The sequence below is a fragment of the Acanthopagrus latus genome, chromosome 11, assembly GCF_904848185.1.
Source record: "Acanthopagrus latus isolate v.2019 chromosome 11, fAcaLat1.1, whole genome shotgun sequence".
NCBI lineage: Eukaryota > Metazoa > Chordata > Actinopteri > Spariformes > Sparidae > Acanthopagrus > Acanthopagrus latus.
Window position 1 is genome coordinate 19803835 of NC_051049.1, and position 13124 is coordinate 19816958.

The 13124-nt window shown below is 39.6% G+C and overlaps 1 protein-coding gene across 3 annotated transcripts; it reads right to left on the reverse strand.

The window, feature by feature from the left end:
* Positions 1–1292: 1292 nt before the first annotated feature.
* LOC119028475 (N-acetyllactosaminide beta-1,3-N-acetylglucosaminyltransferase 3-like) lies at positions 1293–12736 on the reverse strand. Of its 3 annotated transcripts, XM_037114511.1 has the most exons (4): positions 12642–12727; positions 6360–6422; positions 5903–6029; positions 1293–5263 (listed from the first exon to the last, which is right to left on the reverse strand). In XM_037114511.1, the coding sequence occupies exon 4, from the start codon at positions 5251–5253 to the stop codon at positions 4117–4119; it is 1137 nt and encodes a 378-aa protein (XP_036970406.1). In that variant the 5' UTR covers positions 5254–5263; positions 5903–6029; positions 6360–6422; positions 12642–12727; the 3' UTR covers positions 1293–4116. The 3 variants fall into 3 exon arrangements, with proteins under 3 accessions (XP_036970406.1, XP_036970404.1, XP_036970405.1); XM_037114509.1 differs by lacking the exon at positions 5903–6029 and having other exon boundaries at positions 12642–12736; XM_037114510.1 differs by lacking the exons at positions 5903–6029; positions 6360–6422 and having other exon boundaries at positions 12642–12721.
* Positions 12737–13124: the final 388 nt, after the last annotated feature.

Consider the following 13124-nt stretch of genomic DNA (forward strand, 5'->3'; position numbering starts at 1 on the left):
CTTTTCAGTCACATGATTTGAGGAGTTGGACAAGTGATGTTGAAAAGTAATATGATATTTCATGGTCCTTAAAAAGCTGCATTTACTGTCAGCTATGTAATTGTATCACACAGATGCACAACATGTTTTCTGTTAAAGCTGCAGTGTGTCACTTTTGTCTCCCCCTGGTGGCATAAACTCGAATTGGTTGGTTGCCCCTCTTCAGTTCAGGAACTATGGTGTGAACTGACTTTTCTCAACACACAACATTTAAATGCCCTGTAACACTGCAAAATACATAGAGATCTACCTGGAGGCTGGAGGCTTGTTCAGCAATGTGTGAACTCAGTTGGCAATGACATGAATATAAAATACTTTCCTTGGTATGTACAGGTTCAGAGCTCCGGCTTTAACAGATTAACAGAAAAATCTAGACAAATACAATCATAATCTCTCAGATTCAGCAAAAATTGAAAAATCCTCTGAAACGTCGTATTATTGATTCAGCATCTAAACCAATCTGCTCTTTGTTCAGGTGACAGCCAAGCGTTTCCCATCATGCCTTGGGTCTTGCATTGGAGAGCAGGTGCAGCGCCTGGGCACCGAGGTCACAGCATATGGTGTCTGCCTGATGCAAACCCAATGATCTGTCAGCCTGCTTACTTCTCCACATTGTGTTACATGTGGATTTAGATTTCTTTTGTCCAAAAGAGTGGTGTAGTTTGACGTCCTAAAATCCCGAAATCATACAGTATTTTTTTTTAGCATCTGGTTCTCTCATCCTAGTCTGAGTTTTTAAAATTAGTTTTCTGTTAAATGGCTGAAAAAAAGTCTGTGGTCACCACAGGCTTAAGATATATACACGTTTTGTTCTATGACATAAAATACATCATAAAATGTTCCACAATTTAATACATCAGTATTAAATTGAGATTGATTTATAGAAGCTTAAGTGCCTGGTAGTACATTTAACCACATCTTTAACCCCATAGAAAGATGTTTTCACCCTAACTTGAAATGATAATTTTACAGGCATTGCAACAAGGAGTGTTGTCAGCTTTTTTCATGAAATGAAGCCACACTTTGTTTCTTCTTCTACTACGCCTTGTTGTTGCATGTTTCAGCAGTATAGATGATGATGGGATCAGTAAAGGTCATTCATAAAGTTGGAGGATTACAATAGAGTATTGGAATAGTTTCTCAGCTGGAACTGCTTCTAAGTTTGCAGCGCTACTTTTTTCTTTGACTTGGCCTGATGTGGCTTGTCCAGGAAATATGTGTGTAATAAGAAAGACAACATTTATTTAGTTTTTTGGTTCATAGTAAATACATGTTTATTACATGCAGTACTCCCTTTCTTTCAAAACCGTTGATTATAAAACAAGACAAACTCGAATCTTTTCAGTATGGAAATAAAATTCATCTGGAAGTTATATATACAATACCTGTAAAAAAAAAAAGAATCAACTCTTTTCAACTGACAAAGTCCTAAAACCATAGAGTAAATATACATATGAATTCTTACTGGTGACCCCTTCTAATGAGCATTTTTTATTATTGACAGTACATAACTACTTTCCGATGACGAAAATATATTTTTGCGATCCTAACAGTGGAATCCTTTAATAGAAGCACTTATGTAAGGCACAAAAACAAACAAAGATATTTCTCTAATACAAATATATAGGTTATAAGGAAACAAACATTTAAATTTAAAATTAAAGAAAACTGTAAACTTATTAACTTACATCTTTATGTTTGAGAAACCCTGAGGAATTATTTTTGAATGATATTTCTCTTTCCTTTGGACACCACAGTCTCAGCCGACCTTATAGCCCTGCAACAATTCTGATGCCATTGTTCATCTATACAAGAGGTTAAATACCTAAATACAAGCAAACACATCTAAAAAGCATTTGGTGCAAACTTATGGGAGTTGATCTTCAACACGTATTGTGCCAGAAACTTTTGACAGTTATGACCGGATTGTCTGTCAACAATTTAAAACAGGCTGGTGACAATCTACACTACGCATGCGTAGTATTAGAGATGTTTAAAGACCGAACATACTGCTCCGTCCAGTGTCAACCAGAGTGACCATCCAATCGGCCAGAACAACTAAAACCACCCAGCATAGCTTTCCTGTACAACAAGGTAAACCCTAATTGATCTAACTTTAGAAATAATTTCCCAAAATATTGATGTCAAATATCACATTTCTTGTTTGTGTTGCACAGTGTTAGCTACACTTACTCTCCTTAATTTTAACTGGTTACATTTTTTTTTTACTGTTACTTTTCACACCTGCCATTTATCACTCAATACCACTTCATTTTAGAAACATTCAGCTGTAGCTACATGTAACTACATCATTAAGCCGATGTAAACTCTACCAGTCACTTCAAACCCCTGTTTTCTAAATGTTTTTTGTTTGTTTTTTTAAAGTGAGAACTCTGGAAAAGTTTTATTTGGACTTTACAGCTCCGTATATTGTGCTCGAAGACTCAGGCCAAAGCTAAATGTCCAATTAAGAATAGAATTAAGAACAGGAGATTCTAATACTACCCTAAACTTTTATGGACAGAGCTTTTTGTCACGTAACCAACCCTGTAATCCAACAAATGACTGACATGCTCTTTGGCCTTGGAGGTGATTGTAAATAAATAACCACACTGAGTTATCTAGCTAGATGGACATGCCAGTGTTCAATCGATTTCACTTTTGTTGGCTCTGGAACGGCTCGAATAAGGCACAACGAGTATTTCGAGTCTAAAATACAATAAAGGGACCAGGTTTCTGAAATGAAACCCGGGAACATTTCCAGTTCGGCAGTCAGAATTTCATAAAACATCCAGTGCCACTTTCAAGTATTTTGACCATGGTACTTTTTCTGGTACTGTAATAAACTGTAAGTAGGCCTAGTGATAAAAGTTTTTACTGACTGTAGATGTTGAAAGTTGAGCTAATTCTAACTACTTCATACACCATCGGGTAGTTTAATTCTAATAACACATTATCATGCATTTGATGTGAGGCTGCCCTGTGACAACCATGTATCTCTAAAAAGTCAAACTGCATGGTATTAGGAAACACAGCCCTCTTTAAGATTTGTGATGATGCATTGTTAAAAACGGGGACATTTCTGGGAACAGCTTTAGCCGGGGAAAGGCCTCCAACAATGCTGACTGTAGATGGAAAACAGGGACGTCTGCACAGTATTGGTAAAACACTCGGTGTGCCTTTGGTGCTAACTATCACTGGTCTGTTTTCTAATTGGGCGGATTTTTCCCTCATAGGCTAGCTCATTGCTCATTGTGTAGATGTTATTTAGCTTGATTTGTGCATAGTTTGGCTTCACCAATACTAAAGTTGCAATATGTAAGAATTGGCCACCTGTCAGATTCATACTCTAAACATATCACCATGATGTGGTGTTTATGCAGTTGGACACAGGGGCTTTGGGGCTTAGCATGCTATTCAGTAGATATCTTTGCAAAAATACATATATGTCACAGCATCAGAGCTTTTGTTTTTCTCATTCTGTTGATGATTATACTTCATTTTTTTCATGTTTTCTACTAAACTTATTTCGTATTGCACATTTAACACGCCAATAATCAATTTCTTAATTGAATGTGAACTGAGCAGTACTGTGGAGCTTCGAGTTTGTTGTTGTGTTGTTAATTTTCTGGCCTGAAAATCTACTCTAAGATAGGATGTCATGGCTCTGATCAGCCCTGTTTCCAGCAGTTGTTTTCAGCTAAAACAATATGGTACCTGCACAGCAACAAACATCAGACACACTGGGAATAGAAAGTGTAGCATGATCTAATAAATATAAGAAAGAAGAAATTGCCCATTTTCTGCTGGATGGGTAAGTGAGGAGGTTTGTATACGGTAATAAATATATAAGTTATGATTTGTTGGTGCTATGCATCTACAAAGCAAGCTGCATCCCCATTTTTAGTCAACAAAACAATGCATGATGTAAACAAACATGTCAGGCCCATCGTTCCAAAAAAAAAAGCTCCCTCACTGGCTCCTTTTGGTGTCCACATTAAGTTCAGAAATTAAAAAACAGTTCCATTGCACATTGGTGGAAAAACATACCTGATCTTATAACATGAGAGCAGGAAGTCATCCACCTGTTGCTTGTTTAGTACAGATCAGATTTGGATCATGTATTCTGTGCCACATCTGATATATCTGGATTGGAAGGAACCTGTGTACTAGTAAAATGTCTCTATAATAGCAAGGGTCATATGCATCCAGTGTTTTGGAGGGAAGGTGCAGTCCTGCCGTCCGCACAGCAATGTGGGCCACAGGACTGAGTCCTGCTTTGGCCATACACATCCCCATGTAAACATCATCAATGGGTAGAATGGTGATGGACTGGGACATTTTGTATATGACTGAAGCTGTATAACCAGACAAGAGGAAGCCCCCCCCACCACAGTAAGGGGGATATGAGTCTGACTCATATACCTGAACTGGGATAAAATACTTGCTCCCTCGATCTCTAATCGGCCCCACATGATGGATGAGATGGCCAGTAAAGAGGTGTTTATTTCCATTATTGTCCTTGAGGTTTTGGAGATACTCGACCATGTTGTCTGTGTTGGCAAAGACGTCATCATCCCCATTGAACAAGAAGCGAGCGTTTGGACAGTTTCTCTCCATCCATTCCAGGAAGAGTATCTGCTTCAAGGTGAGGTTGTAGAATGTGTCACTGAAGTCCCATTGGAGGATATCATTGTACTCACTTTGCTCATACTCTAGCAGTTTGTTCAGTCTTTCTTTCTCAAAACCAGAATCCATTGTTCCTGAGATGAAGATCCTCCGGATCCACACACCATTGTGTAACCTCTCTTTAGCCCAGGTTTTGCGCAGCACCTCCCTGCGGTCGTAGTTCACAGGAGAGCTTTTAATGACCAGAAGAAGGAAGACTTCTGCTGATTTCTCAGCTCCTCCACATTTGCCAGGAACGTCCAAAAGCATGGGGAAATGGCGACAGTGTCGATAGTACAGAAAGTCTTTTATATTACCAGGAAGAGAGCTGAAGTCTGTGACGTTGGCAGCGGACGTGTTTTGTTGACATCTTGGCCAGGAGTACACATAGGAGCTGCTTTTGGTGGTGGGTTGTCTTATTTGAACTCGATCCTCTCTGAAATTGTGTTGGAAGGTTTTGCTATCACTAAAATCTTTAACGAGGTGGAGGATCAACAGACCAAGAGCTGCTGCCAGCAACAACGTTTTTGCTTTGATCTTTCTCATCCTTGAAACTCTGCAGAGAGAAAATAAAACACAGTTTTCTTATTAAAACATCTGCGTATGACATGAAGCAACTGACAAATGACAATGTCAATGACAATGACAAATTGGGTATTGATTACATATAGAAATGGGAGGGGTTGCTGGGGGTCTTTAGAACTGTGGTTACATGAGTTAGTTATCTACAGTCAGTGTATAACCTAGAGTAGACTTCGAAAAAGCAGCTGTTAAAATTTTGTCACCGAAAAAGGCAGTTCAATCATTTTCTTACAGCTTTACCTTGTCTGACATGTTACCAAACCGTTACATGGTGCTCTCCAAAGTTACGAGACACCAAACAGTCATTTTACCATGTGGAACACAAAGTTGCTGGTCTACCACTGCCTTGAGTGGTTGGTTGGTTTGTGTCATTGTGTGACCTTGCTGAATTCAGCTAAGCTGTTAAAACCCTGAAGGCATGCAATACCACAAACTAATAGAAGGAGGAAGAGGTTAACTAGCAACTTCTCATGTTCAGAAAGGTAAAAATATTTTCTTTTGTCAAACATATTTCTATTTTAGCCTGGCCTCTTTTGACGTGGCTAGAACAATTTGCTGACCAGAGTGTCTGGTGAGTGCTGATTTGGTCTGTGCGATTGCTTGCTAACGTTACCTTATGGCTAATTTACAGTGAAGTAATCTGGTTACTGGTTTGGCAACAAATGATCACATGGAATGGTGTAGGTTTGATTTTGACATTGATGGGGACATAGCCAGTCACCCCCCACCACCACCATATGCTGCCACCAGGGGAGAAAAATTGTATACGTTAAGCAGTGTAATGACATCATCATGTAGTGCATCACATTACATTATAGTGCAAACCACTGCATTAAACTTTGCATTACACATAGATTAACAACAGCTGCCTACAGCTGGTCCAGTTTCCTTAGAAATAGACCACATTATATAATTAACCACTCTCTATGACTCCATGTGAAAATATGCAGGCAGACAACATTACATTTATAAAGTTAATAATTACACATTTTATACATTACACATTTTGTGTATAAACAAATTTACATTTGAATTACATTACAGTGTTATAGCCTATGTTGAGGTCTCACCTGTGACTCCACTCCGCCGCTCCCTGAACTAGGCCTACAGCCAGGCAAGATTACTGCTGCACCCTAATGAAATAACACATGATGCCAGCCTGACATTAACTTTGTTCTGTTGCATTACCTACTGTATATACACAGTCAAACATATGCAGTAAAATACTTAAGCACCATGTCAAATTTACCCATAGCCCTGAACGTTCCCTTTATGAGCTACAACCTGGCCAGGGTTCCTCAGTCACCTGATAAATAAAAGATTGATGCTGTGAGCAGTTACACAGCACGACTCAAATCTTGAAGAAGATCAGTAGTATTCACTAGGCCTACTTTTAATATGACTAGTGAGGTTTCTGGACGGCAACACATTCTGGCCTTTAATTCAACTCAGTTTAAATTTAACCTGTTCCTCCTTGTGTGAGTTAGGGAATGCAGACAATACAGGGCTCACAGCTCCAAGAGACCTTGGAGTCAGCATTCAGCTGTGTGTGGGTCAAAGGTTAGCAGGGACAGGGCCACTATAGGGACTGAATTGGAGCCTGACTCCTGTTCCAGATGGAGGATGATATTTAAACAGACACATCTCCAGAAAAGGGCTCATCTAGGTAATTTTGGAGTACAAGCCCGAAGGAGGGACAGTAACAGATTTGGTCATTTATGGGAGATGAACCTTCAACCCACCGCAGTGACCACTTAGGAGTAAGCAGGTACTGCCCAAAGGACTTTAAGAAGGGTCCCACGAGTAGAGACAGGGGGTGGCACTTGGTAGAATTCCTAAGAGCGAAGGCGTAGGAGATCTGATAGGGCAAGAAGGGCAAAAATGTTTGGCATTACTTTGCCCTAGATTGGAGAACATCAGAGGTGTGGCCACACTCTGCTCGGATGATAGGCTCAAGTCTGTTTTAATAAAGATTGCTCTATCATTCCACCCAGCCTTGCCTCCGCAGAATTGTTTATCAACCTACTACACGCCGATATCTTTGCGGAAGACAGCCCAGAAACTACACTAGCTAATACTTAGAAATTAATTAACCACCATGTCCTTATTCAAGTTCACCTGCTGCTGTAACCCTGCCACTCCACTGCTGTCTGATAATGGGGACGGCGGGGTTGCTTCTTCTGATTAAGAGTGAGAAAACGGTTGGAAACGATGTTTTGCATTCATTAGCGATAACCTATGAGTGAGGACTATTTTCCTCAGGTGACTTACACTTTGTTTGGTGAAATAGTTTCTAATGTCTTCCACCTTCATTTTGCCCGACATCCTCGGACATGTGCATTTTTTTCCCTTCAACCTTAATATTGGTGTTGACATTTCAGCCATTGTTTGAGATTGGTATGGACACGTCTATATGATCCATATGCAATTCTACGCCTATGATCACTTGGCTTGTGGTGAACACACCATTAAAGAAACTACTTCCCTTATGGGGAAGTAGCAATGGGCGACATAGAGAAAAGCACTGTTACCCTGAGTAAACTTGTGGTTTTCTTTGGGTTTTAACATTGTTGGAAACATTTGTGATAATGTAAGTAAACAACAAATGATATTTAAAAAAAATGTGTAGTTGTTTCTAGACATGTTAATGCAGATTTTCTTCATAATGTATCTTTAAATGAAATGGTCTATCAAGGCGAAGGGATTTTAAAGTGAAACTTTCATTAAAATGTCACTGGCACTGAAACACTGAAAGTGGGAGCCAGCGCTCCCATGGGCAATGTTTTCACCATATCAGTAGCTTAAGGCCAATAAAAATAATGCAAACAATGATATGAAAGAAAATGATAATGAATTGATAATAAACTAATTCACTTGTCAGGTTGTACCTCAGTTGTTTTATTGTTATTTGTAGCAATGTGCTTTGTGGAAAATCACCTGCTTGTGTCTGTGCTATTCAAACACAAGCAGCTGTCAAGTTATTATCAACATCCAGTATGATCTGATGAGTCCCGAGTCTCCCTTAGCATGGCACATGACTCTCCATACATAACCTGTGCTTTGATGAAAAACAAGTGAATTACTCTTAAGAACTGACCACATGACAAATTCCTGAGTCTGTGAATTGGCAGGAAGGGACCGGCACCGAGGTCTCAGAAGTATCAATTTATAATCTGAGATGAAATATTAATGTCCTGGACTGATGGTGGCAATAGAATTTGATCATTAACTTGATGGAGGGCACTTTCTTCTTTGTCCCCTTATGATCCTGTGTCTGTATGTGTTGCGTGACTACTTAATGATTGCTCTCACAGTCACTGACCTGCCACGCCAAAGTGTGTATCAGACTGCGCTGAGCCACTAAAACCATCTTCTCAAACTGTGTTGTGACTCCCAGAAAGTGAAACAAGCTCACTAGAATACCTCACTGAAATGTCATGTTCGGCCTGCTATGTACTCACATTTATGCCGTCATCCATGAAACATTACGAGCTAAACTCACAGTGTGCGGAAGTAAAATGAAAGGTTGAAAAACAATACAAAACTTGGCCCAAACAGGAATTACACGTAAAAGAAGGATAGAACAGGAAGAGAATATTTCTTTGCAGCCGTGGTTAAAACGAGGAAGTTGGCAGCGGTTAAAGAGAGTGACTTGATGTTAATCATAACAGAGACTTTCTTAGGCCACTGTTTCAACCAAGGAAGGATTTAGTGGTGAAACAACGGCTGATCTGAATGTGGTTTTAAATGTATACAAAATTCAAAATCATTCACAATTGTTTCTGAGATCGTCCACAGTATGACTCTTTAAATTTTAGTGCCACCATAAGTTTTGAGGGGATAGAGCTGGCCTCTCTGGAAAACAATGCATCAAGGAAAACTACAGAATATGGGGAAAGATGTTCTTCTGGACTGCTGACACAACATTTTGACTTATTGGGCTTATTAGTCACATACTTTGAGGCCCAAAGATCAAAGTTTTCACATGTCTCCCACCACTGCTCTGAACACCAAGCCAAAGGAAGTGAGCAGACTGGGTGTCAGAGCAGACATGAGGTGGCTTGGCATCTGCCTCCAGAGTCCGACTGCACACGCCGACTATTACATGGGGTGTGGGGTGGCAACAAATCAAATGCTGTCATGTCTCCTCAAAAGGGTGGAATATGTTGCATGGAGTTGACGTAGGAGATTTAGCCATGAGAACAAACTGAATACTCATTTAGTGAAACGTGCAAAAAGAAGCGACGCTCCCAACAGAGCATTGACAGAAAAATGACCCACCTAGACTAGAAACTAGCTTCACTCAGCACATGAAATCATGCAGAAAAACAAACAGCTGACTGATTCCATGACAGACTGATTCCACCATCTGACAATCAGTCAATAAGTGTTGGTGTTTTCTTCAGAAAGTCAATGGCAGATCATCTACTACATATATATAGTATGGTACAACAACAAAATATACTAATTGTTTTCTGCTCAATTTTTGCATTGCGTTTTGCATAATGTCAACAGATATTTTAAGACTTTCTCCCTTAAACCATCATATAATAACTCTGCAGTGCTTCTAAATAAGTGAAGAGTGTCACAAACTGTTGCTCAGATCATTTACAGGAAAGGGGGGCCTGCAGTTTACATGGTGCGCCATGAGGTTCAGATGCTTCAAGCAAAAGAATAATCTAAAAATTGAAACTAGAAACTACTTGATGCCTTCAGTAAAAGATTCCAAGATTTATTGCAACTGAGCCGTGAATTTACTGGGAATTAGATGATTATACACAATCCCAAGTATCTCTCTCTGGATTATCATCAAAAAAAAAAAAAAAAAAAAGAGCTGGCTCATATCTGGCAGCATACATGCCAACGATATATCTGTGGTTGGCCAATCGGTACATTACTAAGGCTCTAACAGGAATGGCTGTCCGTGCTGTTTTCTATTTTTGTGAGGGAAAATGCACTTTAAGTGAGAGGGATCATTAACTAATAATGATTTTTTTATAGTCAGAGCACGGCCAGCAGAGTGATAGTTGCCGGAAAATCCTGCAGTTAAAGAACTTGAAGAGCCTTCTGCATCTTAACAATACAACCATTTAGTTTTTCTCTGCCCTGAAAAAAAAAGTACACTTCTTTTGGTAAACTCACAGATTTTGAGCAACTAATTGCTGTTTAAATTTGATAAGAGGTTTGTGTGATCGATTAATTCATCAGCCATTGCCTCCAGTTTCTGTAAGCAGCAAGCAGCTCTGAGTACAAAATTACACAAAGCAAAGGTCAGTGGAACGATGTTCTGTGAAGTGAAATGAATCACACTCGAGATTTGTTTGTTTTTTTAGCGGGTAATAATTTCATTGGTTGAGTTAAAACGGAGATAAAACAAAAAAAAAAAAAAACATTTCTTAAGAGAAGTAAAATTACACTGAGGCACCAGATGAAGACGACGATACAATGCAGAGAACAGAGCCAGTAACTCCCACTAGAGCTACACAATGTTCCTCTGCTCTTATACAGATTAAAACAAGATACAGCACATGAATCTGTGAGATAAAGAGGTGTTGTACTCACAACATCTCCCATGTAAGGGGAAAAGGAAAAACAGTCTCTCTCACTGATCAACAGTGGTGGGAAGAAATCAAGTGGGTTCACTTACTAACTCCAGTAGTTGTTATGTTTCAATGCTTTTAAAACCTACAGTTAAGAAGCGGTGCTCTGTCCCGGTCAAATAAACAAACAAAAACTTTTCAACAGAAAGAACTTGAGTAAGATTTTGAGTATGTGTTTGTATATGGATAAATATGATTTGCTTATAAAATACATGGTTAAAGATCAAGGATCTTGGCAGCAGTGTCACAGCTGTCACAATTATGGGTCATTATCAGTCGACATGAACGTCAAGAACTGCGGTGATTACATTTTTGTTTGGCATTTAATTTGGGAGCAACTCCCAAAGCAGATGAGCAGCTCCGCTTCTACCAGCTACAGTAACATTATGAGTATTATAGCTCAATGATTCCATATATATCAGGCACAGCAGACATTTCAAGGCAGCATTGTGCACTTTCACACACGTTTAATTGAAAATACCTCTGCTCTTTCACCTGAACTTGTACTTTTACATAAGCACTGAATCGGAGTACTTATTCCACCCGTTTCAGTCATAATTAGACAAGAAAAACTCGAAACGGTTGCAATCTACATCCAAAACCTACGTGAAGCTGGGGGGAAAAGCATGTACAAGGGGAGAAAATGAAGGAATGGGCTAAATCTTATTGTTAGTAGACTCACAAAATGGATTTTAGACTGATAGAAAATAAACTTTAGTTGATAGTTTTGGTTATTAGGATCTCCAACCCGTCAGCTATGATTCCTGAGATAACAAGACATATGAGATCTCAGTTTACAGAAATGAAAGAATATATGAATTTAGGTTGCATTTTAGAGTCACAGGGGACATTTCACTGCAGAGCCACTACTTCTACATATATTTAGTTTAAAATACCTCTGTACTTACACATGACATTGTACTTTTACTGAAGTACTGAATCACAGCACTTATTTCACCCCTGTTTCCGTCATATTTAGGCTTAACAAGTAAAAACAAAAGAAGAAGACATTTTAATCTGACAGAAAATAAACTTAAGTCTATCAAAGAACATTTTTGGGGAGGTTTACTTTGATCTCCCCCATGGCAGCTGTGATCACTGTGGTAACGTGACAGGTGAGATATGTTTTCTACAGAAATGAAAATGTGATATTTTAAGATACACGGTCGAAATGAAACGATACAGACGATCATCTGATGCCGTTATTAATAACATCAGGCTGAAAAAGCGAGCCCCCCCCTCAGTCACCATGAGGTGATGGCCATGCACTCCTTTCTGGCTGCTGGTGTGCTGTAGGAAGTTGTCGCTTAAAAAGATCAAGTGACATTTATATTTAACTCACATTACAGACTATGAGCAGTGACGCACAGTGTCATAGACTCTTCTCCAGGAGAAAGGGTTGTTTTAAATAAAGAAGTGAAATAAAAACGTTTTTTGTGTGTGTGTGTTTGTTTTGTGGTTTTTGTTTTTGTTTTTTCAGTAGAGACAAATAACTTCCCTTTTGGTTACGCCTTATTTTATTTTTTTTTTTACCCCCGATCCGATCGTTTCACGCGACCCCCTGTCTCTACGTTGTTCAATCAGGTATCCCAATGAAGTCAATCGATTAAGCCTCGGCGAAGGATGAACACGTTCAAATGCGCTTTAGTCTGGGACGTTTCCTGTGACATTAAACGCGGCAGGTCCAAGCGTGAGCGGCGGTGCATGAACAGCGTCAAATAAAGTTCGCCAGCCGGAGTGAAGCCTGCTCACCTGTCGGAGAGATCGATCCTGTCGCCGGTCCGAGAAGCAGAACAGGTTATTATGAGTGAATCCAGTGAGTAGCGGCATGACTGAGCTCTGCCGCTCTGCTGGGCGGCGCCTGGCTCTGCTGCTGCGTCCCGCTGAGCGCGTCATCCACCCATCCATCCATCCATCCGTCCATCTAAGTCTAGTTATTCATATAATTTTTATTTGTGTGATATCTACTAATATGTTTTATATTCATGTCTGAATAAATAATGTTAGCCATCATTCAATCACCTCCTTTAATGATCAGCTGTGTTTATACCTGTTAAGGTGGCCTTGTGATGGCTGGATAGTTGAAGCAGGAGTGTGCTAAGAGGACCATGGCCATGTAAATATTCAGTTCTGCCATTCTCTTGCACTCTGCTGGGTCATCAGCCATACTGCTAATACAGAGTGCCCATTTTGTTGTCACTTCAGGGCTCAGCGGAACTCTGGTGTTTCCACATT

What these genes read in the sequence shown, in the direction of transcription:
- LOC119028475 (XM_037114509.1), bottom strand. Translation starts at nt 5,253, where the DNA reads ATGAGAAAGATCAAAGCAAAAACGTTGTTGCTGGCAGCAGCTCTTGGT.